This window comes from Paramisgurnus dabryanus, chromosome 19 (genome assembly GCF_030506205.2).
Source record: "Paramisgurnus dabryanus chromosome 19, PD_genome_1.1, whole genome shotgun sequence".
NCBI classification, from domain to species: domain Eukaryota; kingdom Metazoa; phylum Chordata; class Actinopteri; order Cypriniformes; family Cobitidae; genus Paramisgurnus; species Paramisgurnus dabryanus.
Window position 1 is genome coordinate 19024831 of NC_133355.1, and position 24697 is coordinate 19049527.

Consider the following 24697-nt stretch of genomic DNA (forward strand, 5'->3'; position numbering starts at 1 on the left):
TATGATGGTGGCCCTAAATTACCCAAATAACACACGCACACCCCCCCCCCCCCCCACACACACACACATGATAAGCCATGCCTTATCTATCAGACGACCACTCAGTGGGTATTTAAAGGTCATCTCTTTCAAAGGATAATGCGACTTGATCTCTCTATCCATCTCAGTTTCTTTACGCACAATTTCTTCCATCCTCTTTCCAATACACACACATGCACTCACACGCACACGCTGAACACAACCATACACAACACACAATTCTGAGGTTAATCTGGCCTCTTTCGAAGACGCACCAATCCCCATTCTTTTCCCATATTTCTTTTCCAACATTTTGAATGGAGACTAATCCTGTGAGAGAAATTTTTTTTTCAAAAATGGTCCCTAGTCACTGATGCGGTACACCTTTGCACCTACAGAGTTCATATAAGTACCTCAGAGGTAAATATTTGCACCAAAGAGTACATATTAGTACATTAAAGGTACATAAATATCTGTACCTTAAAGGGACACTCCACTTTTTTGAAAATATGCTCATTTTCCAGCTTCCCATTAGATTTTTACCTTTAGGGAATCCATTCAGCTGATTTCCGAGTCTGGCAGTACCACTTTTAGCATATCTTAGCATAATCTATTGAATCTGATTAGACCATTAGCATTGTGCTAAAAAATAACAAAAGACTTTGGATATTTTCCTATTTAAAACGTAACTTTTCTGTAGTAACATCGTGTACTAAGACCGACAGAAAAAAAGTTGTGATTTTCTAGGCAGATATGGCTAGGAACTATACTCTCATTCTGGTTTAATAATCAAGGACTTTGCTGCCGTAACATGCTCGAAAATAGTCCCCTTTGTAACTTTCAATGGCAGGGGACTATTTTCGGGTAGTTCGTAATATCACTACGCCTGCTGCAGCCATGTTATAGCAGCAGAGTACTTGATTATTACGCCAGAATGAGAGTATAGTTCCTAGCCATATCTGCCTAGAAAATCCCAACTTTTAATTTTCTGTTGGTCTTAATAGACGATGTGAGTACAGAAGAGTCAAGTTTTAAATAGGAAAAATATCGAAACTATTTGGTTCATTTTTAGCGCGATGCTAATGGTCTAATCTGATTTAATGGATTATGCTAAGCTATGCTGAAAGTGGTACCGCCAAACGCGGAGATCAGCTGAATGAATCCAAAACGGTAAAAAATCTAATGTTTAACTCTAGGGGAGTTGGAAAATTAGTATATTTTCAAAAAAAGTGGAGTGTCCCTTTAAGGCTTTGTCCACACGAAGCAGGTGCATTCCCTTGTTCTAAAAAAAATATCCGTAAACACGGCATCGTCTCAAGAAATATCTGAGCATACACAAAACCACTGAAACCGACTGAAAGGGGTGTAGTATATATGTGTAATTCTGCCACAGATATACACTATACACGGAGAAGAAGACTTTGAGCATGCGCATAAGCTTGCACGCTGTATACTAACCAAGAAGAAGAAGTGATGGCGAACGCAACAACTTCAGCTATCACTCTTATACCTTACAAAGATTCCTTAAGGCTAGCTGCTCTAATGAAAAACAAAAAATCAATGGGTAAGTAAAAAATAATATACAGTAAGTAAATGCTATAGCTAACTGGTTACCTGGCCAAAAGTGGCAATATCTTTACATATATATGACAATTTTTTCGATCAAAGCAGCATTATCTGGCACAAAATCAATATTGGTCAATTTAGTTGGCAGTCACTTATTTAAAGTAGCCAATCCAAAATTAATACTAAATAAATTATTTGCTACATTTAATAAAATCATAAAACACTTTCCAGCTTGCCTTGCTGTTAAGCTGCAACATAAAAATTTAGTTTTAACTTTGCTATTGGCAGATATTTTTATCTAAAGTGACTTATAGTGCATTGCAAAGTATACTTCAGTATGTATATATCAGTATGTAAGATCCATGGGAATCAAACCCATGAACCTTACGCTGCCAACCCAATTAAGCTGCAGGAACCCTGTATGTAGCGTTTCTGTTTCTGTCAAAAAAAAAAAGGTTCAAAATATATACCCCACCTGTCACCGGGGTTGTACACGTTTAAAAAGTAAAGAGTTCATATTAGTACACCGTATGGGTACCAAAGAAAGCTTATTAGTACCTTAAAGGTACAATATTGGTACCTAAATGGAACATATTAGGACCTTTATCAAGTGTACCAACAGTGTAGCATCTGTACTTTTTATGAGTTACTTTTGCAACACTGCTGGCTATAATAACACACAAATTACTGCTAACAGAACAGATATGTGTGTAGGGAAAGTGAATACAAGTTGACTGGTTGTCTTGCTATGACAAATTAGCAAAACAAAAGTGTTGACAGACCAAATGTGTTTGTGTATGACGGTGATGCTGATGTTCTGTGTAATTAGCGCTTCTAATATTACAGAAAGTTAAATTAGTGTTAGGATGAGACCTCCGTGCATGATCGTGTCGCCCTGGGCAACAATAACAAAGTATGCAGGAGATGGCACAGTTAGTAGTAGCCATAAAACAACAGGGACTCTTTGCGCTTCTTCTCTGGAGCCTGGGGATACGGCGACCATGAGATGGTGCGCACCTGATGCTTATTGTGTTTTTTATTTAAGCTGTCATTTAGAGCATGGCCTACTTAAATCATGGATATGACTTATTCCTTCCCAGGGATTTTTCCTGAACTGTTACAGCTTCAGAGGATAAAGGATGTAGAGACCATATTAAAAGTCATTCGGAGCACGCTCCACTTTGTATTGGAAAGGCAATGGGGTGATGCGCAAAAAGACACTATGGTTGTACCTCTTGAAATCTTTACCGGTGATTTTTTTTTTTTGTATAGAGACAGAAAACAGTTATGCTTATTTAAAAACCATCTCCATTCACTTTGTATTACGTAAGGCTGCCTCCTTGTCATTTCTGGCTTATAACAAAAACAGAATAATGCCTAAAAGCTGCTGTGTGACAAGGTGTACAGCTAACAAGCTAAAAAAACAGAAATATGATTCTATAAGCTGTCGACCTCAAAGAACGAGCGTTTAAAGACATAAAAGTGGATGGGCGACTATGTTTCCCCTCCAGTGGGCATAATTCTATTGATAGTAGTATTATGAAAAGTTGCTTGTATCCACTTTTGTGGATAACCAGTTGTCTTTAAACGCTTTTTTTGGAGTCGACAGCTTATAAAAACTTTTTTTTTTTTTTTTTTTTGGCTTGTAAGCTCTATATCCTGTCACACAGCAGCTTTTGGGCATTATTCTGCTTTTTGTTATAAGCCAGAAATGACAAGGGGGCAGCCTCTTGCAACACAAAGTCAATGGAGACGGATGGATTGTTTCCCCTCTGGTGGGCGTGATTTTCAGGTTATGACACTTTGCGCTCTGTCTCTATAGCCACTTTCGGAATGCAAAATGGAGTTGCTTTAAAACTGTGCTAAACTTTATCTAAATATTTTAAATATAAATAAAATCTAAAATTGAAAACATATGTTGTGTATAGCACAACTGAAAGTGATTAGGCTGTGTAAAGAAAAATCATGTTCAATCAATAATATGTCACTATGTATGTTTTTACTAAAAAAACTAGCTTAAAACAACAAAGCATAGGTTAACTTAAACCCAATAGTTACCCACCCAAGGATTAAAAACAACCCACCATTTTTAGAGTGCAACATTTTGAATCCAATGCATTGCCAGTCTACGCTTTCTTAAACCGGTCTTCCATTTTGCATGCACAAGGAGGTCCAGACCTGAAGTAACCCATCTCTGCAAAAAGCTGATTGCTACACCAGGCCACAAGTAGGACATAACACTTCCTCCCACACAACCTGACATTTACCTTTCGTGACATGATGACAGGGCCCTATTTAAGGCCCCGAGACACTTTTCTCCCTTTGTTTTTTATATCCTCTTTAAGGCATTTCATCACTGACACTGTGCTTACAACGCAGGTTAAAATAACTTAATTTTTTGTTGCAAAACACTAGAGAATGCATTTAGAAAAATTGTAAATCTATCTTTACTAAGAGTGGGGCTGAAATGTTCGCCATTAAACCTTACAAGAAACACATCATTCTAGAGCTACATCCTGTTACCTTAGAAACATGACCATACACTGACACTTGGCAGGTGGTGTGAGAACCCATGGGAGGTGCTCAGCACATTGTGGCCAAAGAAAATGATCCTCATTTAACCTGTTGTCAGGTTGGATAAACCCGTTTGTGAGTTCTTTAGTCTACAAAATTATATTTGTGGTAGCGCACCCTTGGATGTCCTCAGCAGGTGAATCAGACAGGCTGAACGAGTATGTGTGAGAAGAAAGACAAGGCACTAGATGTGTCCAATTTTGTGCTGCTCATTTATTAGGAAAGCAGCAGGTTGCACAGCTCTGGACAGAACTTTGAATCTTATCTGTGTCTCTAGAAAGACATAAACTTCCAGTTACATAATGTATTGCGCCAGTTCTATACTCTTTGAAAATGGGGCTTAATAGCCCTAATGGGCTGTTTACAGCTGAGATGCCTTTTCGTCATTCGGATCACAAGAGGATGACAGATGTAAACGGTACTCAAAATGTTTTGAGCTTGTCCACTTTCAACCACATTTAGAGGTAGTTGGAAACACATTAGACCGGATTGCTTTTGTGGTGTAAACGCGCATGTGGTCGAATGTGTTCGAGCAGCCACATACTCCGCCTACTCTCCGCCTATTAATCAATGTGATGTACCGAGCACAATGATTAAAATCGTTTCTGACTTCTAGCATGAAAACACGGGTGTAAACGTGAATGTCTTTCTTGTCCACTTGTGATCCGATCGACAAAAACACGTCTTAATACCAGGTGTAAACAGCATTTAAAAGTGGTTTACTGGCTCAAAATCATAAGGGAACCATTTGTAGTGCTAAACATCACATATGTAGAACCTCTGTAGCACCTGTGTAGAACCATATATAGACGGTTTCATCGAACGCACATGCGGTGACACCATACGCGTCTGGTCTGAACTTTACTTAGTTTCAATTTTTTGTTAATGGTCTGACTAGCTGCTAAACTGAACTCTTAAACAAATACCCCGTCTAAACTAACAAATGTTTCGGTTTCATAGGTAATCTATGTGTTGTTTATTTTGCTTGTTATATAAATAAACTATGTTTAAAGTACTTGGTTGTTATTTATTCTTAGCGGAGTTTACCGGAAGAAATGTGTTTACCATGAAAGCCCCTTGTTTATGTTGTTACTGCTGAAATGGTCTATAGGTGCTATATAGGTGCTCTGTAGGCTAAAAATTACTAGCTTTTTAGTACTATTTAGCACCATTTTTAAATGTAATACACTCCTCAACATTTGACGTGGATCAAAACCTTTCTTAAAAAATTCTTAACTTTTTTAACAATATAACCGTTCTTGTCTAAGGACAACTTTGATTAACTTTTTTTACAACTACGCAAACAATAGATTGGTACACTGCAAAAAATAATGAATTCCTTACTTAGTACTTTCTTATCGCATTGGCAGATTTTTTGCTTATTTTAAGCACCAGTTGACTTATTTGATATTTGTTTGTCTAAAAACTTAGATTCTTAGGTCATTTTGCTCATAAAAATGGATCTTGATTTAAGAATTCATCGATATTTGTTCTGAAAACAAAATAAAAATACTAAGCAAGTATCATTTTTTGTAGTGTATAACTTTTATCATTGTTTTAATGTCTCTCTTCCATCTGCAAGTAACTTATACACATAGGTCGCAGGTTCCTTCACATTTAAGTTGTAAAGCACAAACAGCAGTTCCCTACACACAAAGTCTTAAAAAATGCACACCCACCACACATCCAAATGTGCAAGTTTAAGTAAGGCGGACATGCGCGCTAATGTGCGTGGCTGATGTAGCTTTGCGTGCAGCTCGTCATCCTCCACCCATCCTCGGGAAACTTTTTTCATTTTGTTTTATTGGCAGGTGTTGTTTGAGTGATATGTTACAGATATACTCCTGATTTACTGGAGGTGAATTTGGCAAACATTAAATATGGACAGTGGGGTTTTTAATAGAAAGTCTTAAAATACAGGAGAAATGTGAAAAATTATTTAATAAAGTTTATTACAGGATACACTCTCAGAAATAAAGCCGCCTTTCCACTGTACATGACAAACGGAAACGACAGTCGGAGTTCGCCCCCCTAGTGGCATTCGTAATGAAGTTTCAGTTTAATCGTATATGGGAGAGAAGCTCATTCCAGCGCAAGATGCTGCATTCTAATATGTTTACCATGGTGGAATAAATAAATGAATGCAAATGAATGAAACAATAAACAGCTATGCATATATGACAAAGATTGCCAGAACATATGGAAATAAGAATAAAATAATAACATACACAAATTAAATTAATAATGTATTACTTATCAGTAATCAAAAGATTTTTTTAAGGATTCAAGTGTTACTAATAAAGTTAAACAAACAAAAAGCATTCATCATTTTCACCTCACACACAATTTATGATTGAAATATAATGAAATACATCACTTCCGATCGACAAATCGCATGCGGTTTAGTCGCACAAGTTCACATTTTTTAACGGATCCAACCCTCAAAATGGATCCGATATTTACGCACCCGCAGATGGTCGGCACCTCACGCAGCCCCTTTGCGACTCTACACAGGAAATGAATGACTTCCGGCTTATCGGCCGTCATTTCTCGTGTGCAGTGGAAAGGCGGCTTAAAGGTGCAAACGTCGTCACTGGGACATTACCCTTTCAAAAATGTACACCCTTGTACCCAAAAAGTGCATATTAGTACTTCAAAGGTAGACATATTGGTAGTTCAAAGATACATATTTGTACCTAAATGGTACATATTAGGACCTTCTACTGCCCCAGTGACAGCTTTTGTCCCTTTATTTTTGACAGTGTAGAATGGAAAATCCAGGAGAATCTAAGGAAAAACGGCAGGGTTGACAGAAAAAAAGTGTGAGAGGAAGAAACAGAGCAAACCACTGTGTTGATAATGATAATGATGATAATGATCAATAGCAGAGGTTGTGTATGTTTTGTGTTTACTGTGTTTTGTGGAAGCTGAGGGTTAATGTGCTGTTTTTCTATATTCCCCCATACTTTTATTCACCTTCTCACAAAGAGACGGCAAGGCTGAAAATGGCATCACCCCCCATTATTCACAGCTAGCAGCTGATAACAAAGATAATCATCAAGTTATTTTTTTCCGCTCACATAGAGAAATTGTCATTTAGCGCATATCTCCATCTCTGCAAACAGATTAAATCTTCTGACAAAGAAAAGAATCTGCAAGTCAATAAGGGGAGCTGATTGATTGTATTTGAGAACAGAGACTCCACATAAATATTGAAATCTCAGTGGAAGCCATGTTGGGGTCATTGCACTTGATAATGGGCTTTGCATGTTGTAAAGTGTGCATATCTGCCTCTCTCTCTCACACACGCAACTACAATTGTTTTTATCACAGTGATGGTTTTTCATGGTCTTCTATTGTTTATATACTCAGCAAAGTGTATTTTTATCCCCTAGAGTCTAGGTTCAAAAGTTCAAAAGTCGGACTGTAAGAGTCTTTCATGAGAGCATAAATGCCTGTAATGTTACCACTAATAGTACTTGATCTGTTTAAAATGATTTCATTTATATATTATGCCTATAAAGGTGTTAAATAAAAAAATTGTCTAATCCAGTAATTAATTTTTTATCTGAGCACACAATCAGAAAACCCGTGGTGGTTAATTTTTTCATTTTTGTTTTTAATTTAAAAAACGATTGAACGAATGATACACAGACCCATAACCATGTTTTTAGCCATTTTTAATGCCGTCTTTCGTATTTTAAATAGGAAATAAAGACAATGTTTCTTGACAAAAGATCAGATAGCCTGTACTAGGCTAATTCAAAATAAGACGTAAATGTGCCAACAGCAGTTGGCCCGCCATCTACTGGCTAAAAAAAATATTGGCCCGCGGCCAAAGTTACTTGCCGACCCCTGCCCTAGACCTAACCCTCACAGAAGCCTTTCTGTATTTAAGCGAAAATATTAGTTAGTATGTGTATTAAGCAGTGGGGAACCTTCAGGGCCTTCTACGCCTTCAGAGAAGGCCTAAAAAAATTAATAAAAATATTTTTTATAATAATAATACAAATAAATAATATAGTATTCAATGAAAATATGTTTTTACTTTTTAAAATTTCTATTTAATTCAATTTAATACAATACATGTAATATATTTTCTCTCATCTATGTTCTAACGTAAAGCTTACTGTCAGGTTCATGTCATGAAAACATCTAATCCAATCAGAATCGTCTGTCTCTATTAAGGCCCGGTTATCTGGCTCATTCATTGGTTAGGACTTCATGAATCCCAGGGAAGGCCAAGCTATGTGTTTTGGTGTGGAGAGTGACGGGCAAATCGACCAATCACGTTTTGATTTCAAGGGGGCGGGTAAAAAACAAAACATTGTAAGCCTTCATGAAGTCCTAAGCATGCAACAAACTGGATGCGAGCAGCCGTTGAACACCAAAGACGAAGATCATAGACCGTTAATATTAATACAGTCTAATGGCCCGAATCTCTGCGGTGAGAGTGGTTGAGGTAAATGGCGGAAAACGTGATTGACGTTGTGGTTAGCTTGATAGGGCTGAGGTAAAAACGAAATAACTTAAGCGCGTACTCGTGAAGAGCACAGCCGGGAGAAGCGCGTGAAGAGGAGACTGTGCATATGACGCGAACACGAGTAAAATAAAGGGTTTAATTATACTTTTACTTCCTGACAGTTTCACTTGTTACGTGAGGATAGTAATGACTGACAGACGACGCCGAATTACATACAATATAATTTCCTAACTAAATCTGAGAGAATGCGAAAACATTCAAATATTTTTTCCCCCGCTATACTCGATGGGCAGGGCGGAGATACATTTTGGTAGCCCTCGGGGCTCGGGCTAGAGATTTTGCGAGCCCTGGATATCTTATAACAACAGTTATAAGCCACAAGGAGGTGCACTGAGAACGCAGGGTGCTATATTTCCCCTTATGAAAAAGGCTAACAAGGTATCCTACAGCTAAATATATATTTCCAAAAAATAAAAAATAAATTAAAGAACATAATTTAAGCTTGTTAAATTCAAATTTACAGAGCCCCTGTCATTACAGAGCAGCAGAGTCCGTATTTGTGTTTATCAGTTAGATTAAAGTAATTTTAAACTTTAAAACTGCATTTAAAGGCAGACAATGCCCATTCTGTCATTTAACTTTGCGTGCTCAGAATTTTTACACGTTCACTGTATGATTTAACGAAATACGAATAGCCTAGTATTATGGATGGAGAGGCATTTGCACTTCATTGCATATTTTGAAGGCCCAGCTGAAGTACCCACGGTTCGCCACTGGTATTAAGCCTCCTCCAATGAGATCCCCACAGAGTAGGTGATTTCAGGTTTTACTATCCTTGTTGAAAGATGACAAAATCTGACCAACATATACACACAAACTTGCCTGCAGATAGTGAAGTGATCGTTCCTTCATTTTGGGGTCCATAGGAACCAATGCCTTGTCGTATCCCCCTCCCCCTCCTCCGCTTCCCACTGCTCCACCTCCACGAGAAGATGGATAGACCTCTCTAGCCTGACTGACCGTCATGGCTGACCATGTACTTCTCTTCAGAGAGTGTCCGCTGTCTCCCACCATGGCAATGTTGGTGCAAGCCATGCACTCTCCTGGAGGTGGTCCCTTGGATTTCCTTAAAGTAAGCTCTTGGATAGCGGCATCCAGGGTCTCGTGTCCAGTGGGATACCCCCGAGCCCCCCTGGCCGCACCAACCAGAAAGCTGCTGTCACTGTCCAGGTTATCGTCGGAGCTCCACCACCCGGCCGTTTTGCTACGATGTCGGGAGCTTCGAGAATCATGACGGGAGTCTCCGCTTTTGCTGCGTTCGCGGCTCTTGTTGCGCCGGGTGGAGCGGGATTGGTGCGTTCCAGAATAATGATGACCCGCGCCTTCCTCCCCTCCACTTCGGTGCCCTCTTTCCCGATGTTCTCCCCCACGAGTGCCATTGAATTCTCGTTTGGAGGGTGTCTCCAGTGAATGAGACTTGGCAAAGAGACGTTGAACCGAGTTCACCAGATGCCGTATGCGACTTGGACTCTCGCTGCGTTGCTCGCCGCTGGCTGTGCGCTGATACTGCAGAGTGTGAAAGCCGTCAGGATGGAAGGGCACATGTTTTTCAAACTGATCCAAGAGGTTGGGTGGGATGCGGTGCATCTTCCCCCCGTGACCATGGCCGTGTCCTGCTGAGGATAGGCATTCCTCACAATTGGGGTTGTAGGGTTGCGGTTGACTGGGGTGTGAACGGGGAAAGGTGCCTCCACCAGATGGAACCATGGCCAGGGGTTCGGGGGGTCCACCAGGTGGGAAGTAGGGGTGGTCGTTGTGGCCCTGGTAGTGGTCAGGATGATGCATGAAGTCCCGCGACGTGTCGCAGTCCTCGGGCATACAGTAGCATGGCCCGGTGGAGTGTTGCGACAGACTACGACTCACCTGGTAGCTCTTTATGGCCGGGGCGTGGTGGGCCGCCCGGGCCGAGAGCGGGCGTTGCGGGCGCGACAGGGCTGCGCCGGAGTCAACTATAAAAAGATAGAAACAGGAAAAAAAATACATTTTGATTAGTAAACTGAACACATTTTTGCAGACAGTACATTAAAGAACCAAATTCATAACAAATTATACAGTTTTCTTTTCAGCAACGTGCTCATGTGTATTCTAACAATGTGACGACCACAACTCAGGTAGCTGACGGAGCAGAACAAGCACGCTCTTATCCGTCTGCCGTAGTAGTGGCGCCATTGACCCTGAACACAGATGACTGAGGGTGGGCAAACACTGTGTCAAACTGACTCTATCCATTTATCATTCTATTCGCTCTCAATTCTGTGCTGGAGTGAGTCATTGTGTCATTATCTCTCTCAAAATCTGTTCATTTGGCAGAGCAGGACAATCTCTACGGTTTCAACCCATAATCTAGTTTATGTTCACAGCTGATAAATCTGCTTATTGTTTCACAATTCATTTTATGCCCATTCTGTGATTTCAATGATAACATAGGATGGAGAAAAGGCTGAAAATAAAAAAATAAAAGCTTTAGCTTGTCATGCAAGGCTTTTCAGCTGGCTGCTATCAGATGGTCTTGGTCTTTCAGGCAGGAGGTGCTGTTGCTGACAGACATTAAGGTGAACAGATTGAATTAGCCTGTTACTTTAAATTATCTAAATTTGTGTCATCATTTCATATAGCTCAAAATACCAAGCCAGTGTTTGGTATTGTTTAATGCAAGCTACTGTTCCTAATGTGGTTTGGTAATGACATACTAAAAAAAATGTTTCAAACATTGCAAACAGTTTCGTTTTAGATGAGAAAATATAGAAGTTGAGCGAGCCCAAATTTTTGGGCTTTTTTGGAGTATGGGGAACATTTTCATTAGAAAAAATGATAGACACTCAATTAACTCAATTTTAAACTTAACAAATTAAACGTTTCTAGTCTATTTAAACTAAGAGTTAATGCAGGGGAAGAATATATAATATACAATTTGTACAGTATAAAAACCATTACGTCTATGGAATGTCCCCACAAAAAATTAAAACCAGAATGTGTGTGTGTGTGTGTGTGAGAGAGAGAGAGAGGTATAGAAAAAGATAATAACAAGTTGCATGGTGCTGTCACATGAATAACACAGCATCTGGGTTTACTTGTAATTTAGTTGAGCCTGGTGTCAATCAATGCCACTCAATGTCACTTCAGGTGCCAGTTGGCCTCTATTTGCCTCCTTGAATCTGACATAAAAATTTAGATTACTGGAAACAAAGAAGGGCATGAAACCCATCTCATCATTTCCATTCTGCCTGTCTTCACCGGTTCAGAATCTCTCCAGACTCTCTCTCTCTCTCTCTCTCTCTCTCTCTCTCTCTCTCTCTCTCTCTCTCTCTCTCTCTCTCTCTCTCTCTCTCTCTCTCTCTCTCTCTCTCTCTCTCTCTCTCTCTCTCTATTTCTTCCTCTCTCGCTCTCTCTAGATTTTGTTTCTGACCTACTTCTTTCAATCCAGTTTATAAGACTGTCTGTGCATTTCATCGCCAGCTGCTGAAATGCCAGTATAGGTTTCTTGATTTGCCTTTCTGTCCTTGTCTTTATGCCACTCTCTATGTCTGCCTATGTCTTGCAGCCTTTTGGTGCTGCGTTGCCAACACATGAGCATAGCCCAAACATATGGAGCAACAAACCCTGCCATTAAATGGCACTTATTACGCAAAACCACTTTTACAAGGTGTTTGGACATACATGTGTGATGGCAATGTGTGAACACAACAACCCCACAATGAAAAAATCTATCCACCCCTTTTTTAATCTCCATTAAACCAAGCAGTGTCATTAGGCATGCTGTTTAGATTTTCTTGATAATGTGACATCACACTGCCTCTGACTGACAGTCCTGCATTACCATCATTACCATAGTGAGATGCTATTGTCTCAGACTGTATACAAGGTTTCATCGGGCGCACGTGCGCTGATGCGATACACGTCTGGATCCGAGCTTTACTTCCGGTTTCGTTTTTTTAATGGTCTGACTAGTTGCTAAACTGATCTCTTGAACAAATGCCTCGTCGAAAATAACAAATGTTTTGGTTTCCTAGGTAATCTATGTGTTGTTTTGCTTGTTATATAAATAAACTACGTTTAAAGAACTTTGTTGTTATTTATTCTTAGCGGAGTTAACCGGAAGTATGTGCTGACCACGACAGCCACTTGTTTATGTTGTTACTGCTGAAACCGTCTATATTCACAGGAATGAGATCGATTTTAACTAAAAGCCAGTCCTTTCAGAAAAACACTAAGTATTTCTGTGATTGTTGAGGGCAAAAATCCTTGATCTTGTTTTCTTAAAAAATGTGATGGAATATGCAGAATATATATATTTCATTTTTTGCAATGAAATTGTGGGAACTTGCAAAAATTGCAGTAAACTTGCAAAAACTGCGGGAACTTGCAAAAACTGTTTTCAATGATGTTCACTTCACAAAATCACGTCACTTCATAGCGTTCCCCTGGCAACAGGGGACATGGATGCGCTTGTTTGAAGTAAATGCAACATTGTTCAACTTTTTGCTAAGATATATGTGATTTTTGCAACGAAAATTCGGGGATTATGAAATCATGCAAGTCCCGCATATTTTGGGCATAATGGGCATAATATGTGCCCTTTAATAAAAACTAAATTGTCCATCCAGGCCAGTGTGCTTTAACTTCTATAGCCTTGTAGCTGCTTTAAATAACCAATGAGGCTGAAAACTGATACAAATACTTCAAAATCTGGGTTCATTCTTGCCTTTTTCTCCTCACTTGCTCATGGTTACAGTATCTTTGTATGGTTTAAAAAGTGAAAACTGTTATGCCATAACTTGAAAGACCAATTTAGTTGACCGGGCAGAGCAGAGAACTACAAAGGCAAAATACAGTGCACCGGTCAACAATCATGACAAAACTGACAATAATATCAGGCAGCAGCACATTGGTTGAAGACTTTATTATGAATAAGCGCAGCCGTTCCAAGTTCTGGTGTCTATTCTGGTGAATGTTATTTAAATTAAACCCTTTCAATTCAAACACAATACAAGTGATGTGAGACTTCCGCACCGCTAGCTATGAATGCATACGGTGTCCTCATAATAGCCAACGGTGACTATGGTTAAATTAAGCTGGGTAAAACAGATTAATTCAGACTATTATAAAATGTTATCTTATTCTCACATAACCTTATACACATGTGCTGAAATGATGGGCTCATTCAGCCCCGCGAGCATGTAGAGATCTCTCTCGTTAAATATTTAGAAGTGTTGGACAGATAGAGGGCTTTGTTAATTTTCTGTAATTGGATTGGGAGGTTGGCATTACCGAGGTGAGAACATTGCAGAGCTGATAGGAGAAAATGGAACAATTCACAAGAACTATAAAACAGCAGGGGGAGAACTGTTGACCCAGGTTAGGTATATTGTCACCCTGGAGTTTCTTAAACTGCAGGAATCTGCACTAACCATCCCGTGATACTTCATCTAACCATGGCGTTCTTCACAGCAATGATAAAAACATGCATGAAAACATGTTTTTGAAGTACATGGTGGGATGCATTAATGAATGCATGGATGAAGGGTTGAAATTAACTTTATAGTCTGACAGAAATTATGTTTACTGTATGTGTTAATTCCCTATGATATGCCGCAGTTATTTCCCAATGGCATTAATGGTCATAGTGATTGGTTGCAGTGAAATGTTACTGTAGCCCTTGGGTAAAAAGTGCATGGTTGAATTTAATGCCTTAGTCTTTCAAAAATGTTTGTGTTTTACTCTTACAGCTGCATAAGGAATGCAAGCCATTGCATACATTTTGAATGAGGTTTTACTGAAGAACAAGACCTTTTAATCCAGTTCTATCATGTGGAGCTAACACAGGGAGCCACCATATGCTTTTACAGAGAAACATAATAAAAAATGCAAAAATAGAAAGACAGCAAGTGGAAATAAATTCCAGTAGTCTTTGCCATGATAAATGCTTTTAGTTTGTATTAGCTTTTAAATGGATAGTTCACCCAAAAATAAAAAACTATGTTATCATTTATTCATTCTCAAGTTGTTATAAACCTATATGAGTTTCTTTATTCTGTTGAACACAAAAGAAGATATTTTGATAAATGATGGTAACCACACAAATGGTGGTACCATTGACTTGTTTAACTTCATTTGGTACTGCCAACTGTGCTTAGCATCATTAATCGAAATATCCTATTTTGTGTTTAACAGAATAAAGAAACTCATACAGGTATAGAACAACATGAGTGATGACAGAAATGATGACAAAATATTCATTTTTGGGTAAACTATCCCTTCAAGCACAGAAATCCTTATGCAGTAAGATCAGATGTTACAGATAAAAGTTGTTTAGGTTGGAGGCACGGATTTATTGCTTAACATTTATTGCTGTAAATACAAAGTTGCATTGCTTGCAGACTGCACACAAACATTGGTTGTACTCATATCATCTGTCTGTGGACCATTACATGCATATACTCCACACAGGTGAAGAGGTTTGATATGAAGTCCCTCTTTTTCAAAGACATAAGCTCTTGGCTCATCCCCTCCCTGGTCTGCTCTGGTCTTCACCTTCAGCATGGACAGAAGCAGATAAATTAGAATTCACACCCTGAGTCCAGTCTCTCTCTCCCTCTGTCTATCCCCAGACTTTATTCTCCCTCTTTGCTCTCTGCAGGTGAGGCTGGATATTCTTGTGAGGAATCTTTGAAATCCTACGTATTTCAGGAAGAGTGGCACCCTAAAGAGGGCAGGATTGTGAACAATCAAACTGAAGGCTAAAGGAGATGTGACAAAAGATCCTCTCCCGCCTGTAGCATCATTTCTATTCTGCATTGTGCACCGAATGTTTCTTGAACTGATGCAAAAAATTTGTTTAGAGAATTTTTAAGGTATGTTATTTGTTGTAAATCAGGGTTATTATCATTAACTAAAATTAAAGCTATTAAACAAATATCTATTGATTGGAATTAAAGTGCACCTATTTCATTGCTAAAACACAATGTTATTTTGTGTATTTTGTATAAAACAATGTGTCCGTGTGGTTTATGGTTAAAAAACACTTTATTTTCCACATACCATACATTTTTGTAGCGTATACCGCCTTCCTCAAACCCATTGATTTTGTACAAAACTCGAGTGTGCTGTGTCCCTGATTGGCCAGCTGATCTGTACATTGTGATTGGCCTGAATAACTCTGATGTCAGCCACAAACGTGACGCCCCTTAGCATGTTTAAAAGATTCGGTCACAATGCAATGCTGAAAGGAGTTAACTTACAGGCTGAGTCTGAAGCGGGAGGAATTATGATAAGTAAACTGTTGCCTACAATAATAGACTGTAAAAAAGATGGACGACGCCCGTTTGCTCTCTTCCATTGGTGAAAAGTGAAGCCGCCAGTGTCCCAATACAGCGCTGACATCTTGGGTCTTGAGTCTGCGCAGTAGCGTTTTCGGGACCAGTCCTGCGCAGTAGTGAGCAGGAAGTAAACTGCAAAATCAAGGCCCCGCCCTCGCAGAATGCGCATATCACAGCTGTCAATCATGACACCACCGTTTTTATAGTATTTCACGAGTTCGCCCTTACATCTAATCTGATTGCGAAAGTAAGCATATTTTGGCGTGCTGTCCTGGGGGAGGGCTCAGGATCCGGAGTGAAGCTCGAACTCCGAATCCGGGGTATGGCCCGAACCCGGAGAACTCCCCCATCCCAAACTGGGATAGAACAGATTAGAGTGGCGAGTTGGGGTGGTGGAGGGATATCCGAAAACAATCTCAATAGACTGAGGTAGGTAGGATGTCTGTATATGTAGTGTTTGGCTGATTACCAAATTAGATGCACCTTTGCTTGATTAGTTAATTATCTGATCGTGCTCCTCCCGAACCTTGTTAATAAAACATCATTAAATAACTAAAAACAAACTTATTTAAAAAAAAAAAACAAATACTTGAATTTACATTTGTGCGATAAAAACTACAGTAAATGACAAAAATCAGCTTCGGAAAAAAGATAATTGAAGTGTAATTTAATTGGTCTCAAGTCCTATTAAATAACATGAGGGAGGCGGGGTTTATGACCTATACTGGGACAAGTCACTGGGGGTGGCGATTGAGACGTTTTGACTTCACTTTTCAGGGCTTGTGCATCACGCTTGCCTACAATCTATGTGTTTGTTCTACGTTGGAGACGATAACTTGCGTCACCGTTTACTTTGGAGTATGTACCTTTTGCATATTGTTAACAACGAATACACACTTATACACCAAGGGAAATGTAAAATCATGAATCGGAAAATAGGTGCTCTTTAAAAAAAGGAAAATCAACTTCAACAATAAAACTTATGTTCTTATAATGTTCTTATAATTAAATGTGACCCTGGACCACAAAACAAGTCATAAGTAGCAGTGGTATATTAACCCAACAATACATTGTATGGGTCAAAATTATTGTTTTTAAAGCCAAAAATCATTAGGATAATAAGAAAAGATCATGTTCCATGAAGATATTTAGTAAATTTCCTACCATATATATCATTGGTAATGTGTGTTGCCAAAGACTTCATTTGGACAAGTTTATGATGTGTCTCAATTTAAAAGAAATTGACCCTGAAGAAAACATAAATGTAAAACTAAAACTGAAATATAATGTAACTCAAATAACAATATTAGTCACAAAATAAACTAATAAAAAAAAATATATATATATATATATATATATATAATATGAAAGTAAAAGCTAATTCAAATAATTACTAAAAGTAAAATTAAACCTATAATAACCCCTTTGTAAAGGCATGGAAAAGAACAACTAGCAAACTTAAAAATCTCAAATGATGTGTTTATTTTTAGTCAAGGCAAGAAAATAAAGAAAGGTAATTATTATTTTTAGGTGAACTGTAACTTTAATTCCAGTAACTGATCCATCTTATTCAACACCTTTCTTTCAATGCCAATTTCAATGCTTCAATGCTTCTTTTCAAACGAGCCCAGAGCCCAACAAGAGAGAATGTAGCCATTTATCAATCGTTCTCCAGACAGACAATCAAAGTGAGACAGAGAGCTTGACAGAAAAAAAGGTGTCAGCTCTGCACTACAAAGCAAACTGTGCTGCTGCTTTGAAGTTCCACCACTTCATCCATTGCTCATGACTAAACTCTGTTCCTTATCGTATACTACATACTATATACATTTTCCCCATTGGAAGAGAAAGAAAAAAGGGAAAAGAGGTTAAAGGGGTATGCGAACAAGTGGCACCCCCTCAGGCCTTTCACCCGTAGAAGCAGAGCGTAGATACAAAGCTGCTGAAGACAAATGGGAAATGCGGAGGCATTGAAGGACAAAATGGAAGGTCAAAAACTAGGCAGAAGGAAAATGGTGAGAATACAGTAAAAAGACAAGGAGGGGGCTCACAGGGAATGCAGGAACGTGCATTGCAAATGGGAAAAATGTTGGAAACAGCATGCTACCCTACAAGTTTAATTTTTTTCTGCAGCATGTATGCATATATATACAGTATAGTAGTACACACTGTGCACATTATGGTAATGTTCTGTATGCATAAAATATAAAATGCCCAGGCTACCTGTGCCAAAAAAAGAGGTACTGAATGCTGTATCCAACAATGCTATGCATTGGTCCTCACCTTTTATTTCCAGTTCTAAAATTGCAAGGCATAATGTTTGAAAAGATGATTGTGGTATAATGCCTTCTGTTTTACTTCCAAAAAAATTAAATACTCTTTCTTTAAAAAAAAATACTGTCAAAAGTGACGTGTTTCCGAGCGATGTGAAGAGTCCCCAAGCACATGACCGTCCCGTTTTGTTCTCTTTGATCTTTTTGCCTTGCTTTTTGCCTTGGTGTTGAATATTCATACACACACACACACCTCTTTCTTCCTCTTTGCCGTTCTTTCTATCTCTCGCACACACTGTTATCCAGCAATGTAAGTACAATGAGCCCAGGTGCTCCTGTGTTAATGGATGTTAAGCTCATTATTCATGTTACGGGCCTGTGCACTATTAGCGGTGTGAGTGGGATGGATGGTTAAGAGAGATTTTAACAGCCTTCTGCTCTTTTAACTGACTGCTTTACTGAGCAAATGCTCATTTAGAAGTGGCGATGCAAGGACGCTGAGCCACGTCATCTCTCTGAAGGGGGAAGGGTGATACTCAACGATCCTATGGTATTCAAATTCACTCCATCAAAGCCACTCGGTCTCCAGAAGTCCTGGGAAGCATGTTCCTCTCCACACACAAACACACATGTTCACACACACACATACGCACACAAATCATCTGTGGGTTGCTAGGCTACACTCTTAACTAGGTTACTTAACGTACAACAGGGACCATTTTCATAATGATTTCAAGTTGGGTTTTGCCATTCAGAGATTGCGTCCCGTAGTCCTGTAATTGGCCAACAACCGACCAGTCGATTAGTGAGATTTCTAGTCATTTTTCTTTAATATCTCAGTAGTTTCTCTACATGAAAGTTCCAAAAATATTCTGTGTAAAAATATGTGGAGAAACTTTCAAAAGAGGTTAGAAAAAAGTGAAACAAGTTTTTTGGAGAACCCTTTAAGAAATTATATTTTTAAGAGTGTAAAAATTCCATCATGAATCACACATTTTTGAGCATTGCTATGATCCAAGTAAAATTTCAGGTAATTTTTTGTTTTCATTACAACAAAATCTTTACACATGCTAGTAATGCTAATGAAAGACTCTCTCACACACAAAGACACACCACGGCACACAGCAATGAGCAAGTAGTGTATAATAACCACTAATTGTATTACAATAATTGCTATTTACTGACATACCACATTTCTAAAGGCTCTAGCTCGGATAGACCACACAAATAAAAATATTTTGCGACAACTGGCTCACCTGGCTTATGACCAGACAGACAGATGATCTGTGTAATCATTCTTGTTTATATCAATCTGTTGTCTACAGGCAGGAAACATCAAATATTTGGCAGTTTGGATGTGTGAAGTATACTGAGATGATGCTGATATAGGTACTCTCTCATCCTCACAGGCTTGTGGTTTATTGGCATGACAAATAACGGTCCATTATTTCATTGCCACAGTGTTTGCAACTTACCTGTCAAAATAAATAGACCCTCACTTTCTGACAGACTTAGGGGGTGCGCACACCAAAGCTTTTAAACGCCCGGCGGATGCAGACTGACAGCTTTTTTTGCCAACTTGTTACTGTGATACTTTTGCTTCGTTTATCAGTCGTTGTACAATGTGCCGGTTGTCGTGATATTTGTCGCGCCCCTCCTCCACTGTGACTGGATGGCCATGTGAGAACTGACATTGACGAGCTGAGCTTTTCACCCAAAGGTAAATATTTTTCAACTCTTGGTGCTGAGCGCGGAAAAGCTAGCTGCTGGCTTTTTTGAACAACGCAGCGCTTCCATTGTAAACAATTAAAAACATTAATCGGCATAAAAGCTTTGGTGTGCATGCTACCTAAGAGGAAAGAGCTGTTAAACCACGTGTGAATAAACAAGTGTATTACTTAGATGTCATCCTGGATGTGTGTATGCACCTAAAGTCAATATAAGTATAAATATAGTTTCAAACACAACTTTGCAAGGAAAAATCTATTTTAAAAACAAATTACTACCAATGAAATTCAAAGTAGGTAGCATTTGTCAACCTAAGTATGTAAACTCACAAATCAGGGCAGAATATGGGAATAAAACATTTCAGTGTAAGCATTTCAGACCAGATCACAATAATCTATTGCGTAATTAGCCTTTATACTAACTATGGGTGTAAAATACACACGGCAGGAAATACAGGGTGTTTCCGAGCAAATCTGTGTTCAGCAATGGGATCTGATAAGCAGACACACACAGACACATTCTGTTCATTCTGTCATTACAGACTAACTGGAACTCAACCAGCAAAACACAGATCACTTACAGATCACTGCCACTGAGAGACTAAAGACAAGCACGGCCATTAGGCAGGATCTCTCAAACTTCTCTTTTCACAGGTAATTAACTAACCATCAGTATAATGAGCCAACTTACAAGACACATACTTTAAGATTCATTAAACATGCACCTCCATCAAGTGTCCAAGGTGAGACCTATGTCAAGCTCTGTTTTAGGCCCTCCTAATTAAATCATGAGCAGAGAAAGATATTACAAATTATAGCTAATTTTACATGTTTAATCAAACTGAAAATAAAATATAAAGACTATTGCATAGCATTGTTGGATACAGCATTCAGTAAGATCTGTTGTATTCAACTCTTTTTTTGTTGTTGTATTCAACTCTTTTAGTAGTAGTAGTCTGGATATTTTATATTTTATGCATACAGAACATTACCATAATGTGTACAGTATTGTATTGTGCACAAAACTGTAAATATACTGCGTACGTGCCACAGAAAAAATATAACATGTAAGGTAGCAAGCTGTTTCCAACATTTCCCATTTAATCACATTGTTTGTTGTGATGACGTAACAAAATGAGACGCTGCAGGAAAAAGTTTTACAGAGTTAGAGTGCTAAAATATGGACGTCTAAAGTGAAAATCATCTATCCGCGCCACATAAAAAAATATCAGACTTTCTCGAACAATCATAATTTTTGTCAAGCGCCAGCGCTAATGACACATCTGCTAATAAACAAGCAACTCCAGCTGTGCCAGCCGTATTACAAAGAGAGAACGACAGAGGATCATTTCTCAGTAAAAGTGCAAAATGAAGTTTTAAAACTTACTGGGTTTCATGGCTGATGTATGGTCATTAAACACAGAAAATCTTTGTGACATTTGTTCTTAAACGGGCAGAGAAATACTGGGGGAAATGGATTTTATGACAGTTACAAACTATTTCAAAAAAGGCTGTGAGAAAAGATGGCAATAGTCACAAGCATATTCTGGTGATCATATAAACTACACTATTTGGAAGATTGCTCTACAAGACACAGTTGAAACATTGGCAGTGACACACTAGCTGGGTTTCCATCACAATGAAGTTATGCACATTTTAAAGTGTCGCATAAGAAACGAGTGATGGAAATGCCAAATTTCGATAAAAAATCCCTAAATTTGCCAAAAAAAAATGTACGCTCTCTAGAGGTGGTTTTTACCGAGCCCCTAAGGTGACATTGGAGTAAAAAAATCTAAAGTTTAGTTTCATGTGCTCACGTGAAACTTTCATGTGCTCACGTGAAACTTTAATGTGCTCACGTAAAACTTTCATGTGCTCACGCGAAACCTTCATGTGCAGTTTTTTATGTTTAGTTTCGTGCGCATGCGATAGTTTTACGTGCACACGCGAAAGTTTCTCGTAAGCACGCGAAACTAAACTCTGTAGTTTCACGTACGCAAGCAAAAGTTTTACGTGAGCATGAGATAGTTTAATGTGCGCACGTTATAATTTTTGCTTGCTTAGGGGCTCCGTAGGTTTTTGACTTATGTGAAAAATTGTAAATGTGAATGTAAGCATCTAATTTTCTTCATTTGCGACTTTTGATAAGATTTGCTTCACGTTTGGATGGAAACCCAGCTATTGTGAAAATAAATAATATAATAACGTCTCCTAGGAGCCAGCGGCTCTTTAGTTGATATTTTTTGCATGGAACCTTGCACTATGAAAAATGACCTGCGTCCGAAACGCATACTGTGACAGTACATAGTGAATTAGATGAAATACCTTCTCATCGACAGTTAAACAGTACGTTCTATATAGTATGAAACTGGGTAGTGTAAATTAAATTCACTTACAGTACGTCGTCATAACAACAAGTTAAGCTGTGTAGTCTCTAAAGGGGGTCGCACACTGGACGCACAGCTCAGCGCCGCGCCGTTCTAAAAAAAATCTAAAAAAAATTTCTATGAGTATACATAGAGTATACTTGTGCTTTATAAATCCCGCGCCGACAGGTTGCACCTGTCCGCGGCGCCCAGCTACAAAGTTGCTCAAATCCCTGTCGCGCCACAGAGCGCCACTCACGTAGTTTAACATTAAATAACATCATATTTGTCCCAAATCATTAATGATTAACTTTGGCTGCTAACACATATTTAACATTTTGAAGTAGACGCGATCTGACTAAGCTAGCGATATTTAATGTGCACTTCCGGTGTACGATAGTTGTCCTACACGTGACTCGATGCGACGCTGAGCTGCGCGTCCGGTGTGCGACCCCCTTAAATGTGCATTCCCACCACCACCGGCAAAAGTGCTGTCAAAGTGGCCGGAAGTCATTCATTGTCAATAAAAAACGCAGCGAGCAGCGGCGCGGCACATCTTGGACAGTGTGAGCGTCAAGGAGAGTTGAAATCAGCTCAACTTTGGTAATGAACTATGACGCGGTTCAGCGGCAACCAATCGGAAGGCGGAAATGTTCGGCGACAACTAATTAGAAGGCGGAAACCTCCGCTTAAGAGGATTCCAGAGAATGCATTCAAACATCAGAGCGTTTTCTATAGCGTCGATAGCAGGGCATCCAGAGCTTTTTTACGCTCTTGCCGGTGGGGTGTGAACGCACAGTATGCCTTAATCCCCAATCTCAAGAGATGCTAGCAACAGATGCTAGTAGCGATGATCCTTAGCCTCCATGTCCCCCATTCCGAAGTGATCGCTACTTTGCATCTCGCTTGGAGTTGGTTTGAGAAAAAACGGTTAAAACACGCATCCACACATCCTTCAGTCCTATATCAGAACTAGGTCACTGCTTCTCTGGCACACTCGAGTATGAATTATCTAGCTCTACATGCTCCACTTTTCATCTCTTGTCCTTTTCCCCCTCCATTACCGTGCGATAATTTTCCCTCCCCTAGCGTGCACATAAACTCACATTCGCAGACAAACACGTATGCCCCTTAAGTGACAAATTGCCCCTGTAAAAGCTCTCTTCTCAAGTTTCTAATGAAAGATTACAACATTATGCTCAAGAGTCAAAAGGATCGATTCTCTCATGAATAAATAAACAGAACAGCTATATGTGGGTGTTTCTGAAACGCTTGTACGGTTTGGGTTGCGCACCGAATGGCCTTTCTGTTGTAGCCTTTGGATCAAAAATCAGAGGTAGAGCTGATGTCAAACTATTAATCAGGGTACAAAAGTGTAGAAATAAAATGGCATTCAAAGCATCGGTGCTTAAAGAAAAAACAGTGCTGGTACCTCCTATGTTGCACAAATATATGCTAATATAAAACATGTCATACACATAATATAGGACATGAGTAGCTTAATAGAGTGCTGGAGGGATGAAATATTTTTTTTACACAATACAATTTAATAATAATCAGAAAAATGACAATAAATAGCACCAATAATAATATTTCCCAGAATACTCTGTACCGGGTTAACTTGAATGTTTTTATCTGCATATATTTCCCTGCTGTCTATACTATCAAAACCCGCAGCCCTATCTCCTCTGCTCTTAATGACTGTTTATGTGATATCACGGATGTGCCATAATAGGTTTAACCGTGAAAGGCGAGCGAACCCAAGAGACTTCTTATTACCAGATCCGCTCTTCAGAGATATACAGCTAAGCTGCCACTCACCAGCTAAAAAGATGCGCTCTGAATGCACTACACAGCAATGAGGGTTACGTATAAATAGAGCTCCAAAACCCAAGCCTTCGGTGCAAAAAGAGATACATTTATAGGCGTGCACGAGTGTGTATATGTGAAAGAGATAGGTGTTGAGACAAGACAGACAGAAGTGATTTAGAGTGTGTGTGTGTGTCCGTGTCCAAGCTGTGTTTAATGCCACTGTCTGGATCTTGTGCTTTATAGATCTGTGTGCCTAAGCAGGAGGAAGCTGTCAATCACAGAGTCAACAAAGAAATGCTAAAGGCTGGGTCTCCAACGTTGTTCCTGGAGTGCACCTGTCCTGCATACTTTAGTTCCAACCATACTACAACACACCCACCTCAACATTTTTTAGGTAGCCATGAACAACTTGATTAGCAGGTTTAGGTTGTTTGATTGGGGTTGGAAATGAAATCTGCATATCCAGGAACAGGGTTGGAGACACATGCTTTAAAGCATCAAA

At 39.1% G+C, this 24697-nt stretch overlaps 1 protein-coding gene across 1 annotated transcript in view; it reads right to left on the reverse strand.

Annotated features, from left to right (window-relative positions):
• Nucleotides 1-24697, reverse strand: part of dlgap3 (discs, large (Drosophila) homolog-associated protein 3) — a 176933-nt gene that overhangs the window by 16230 nt on the left and 136006 nt on the right. Inside the window, exon 3 of the mRNA XM_065292315.2 lies at nt 9524-10650. Within this exon, the coding sequence (XP_065148387.1) occupies nt 9524-10519 (996 nt within the window). The 5' untranslated portion in view covers nt 10520-10650. The remainder of the gene's footprint in view (nt 1-9523; nt 10651-24697) is intronic.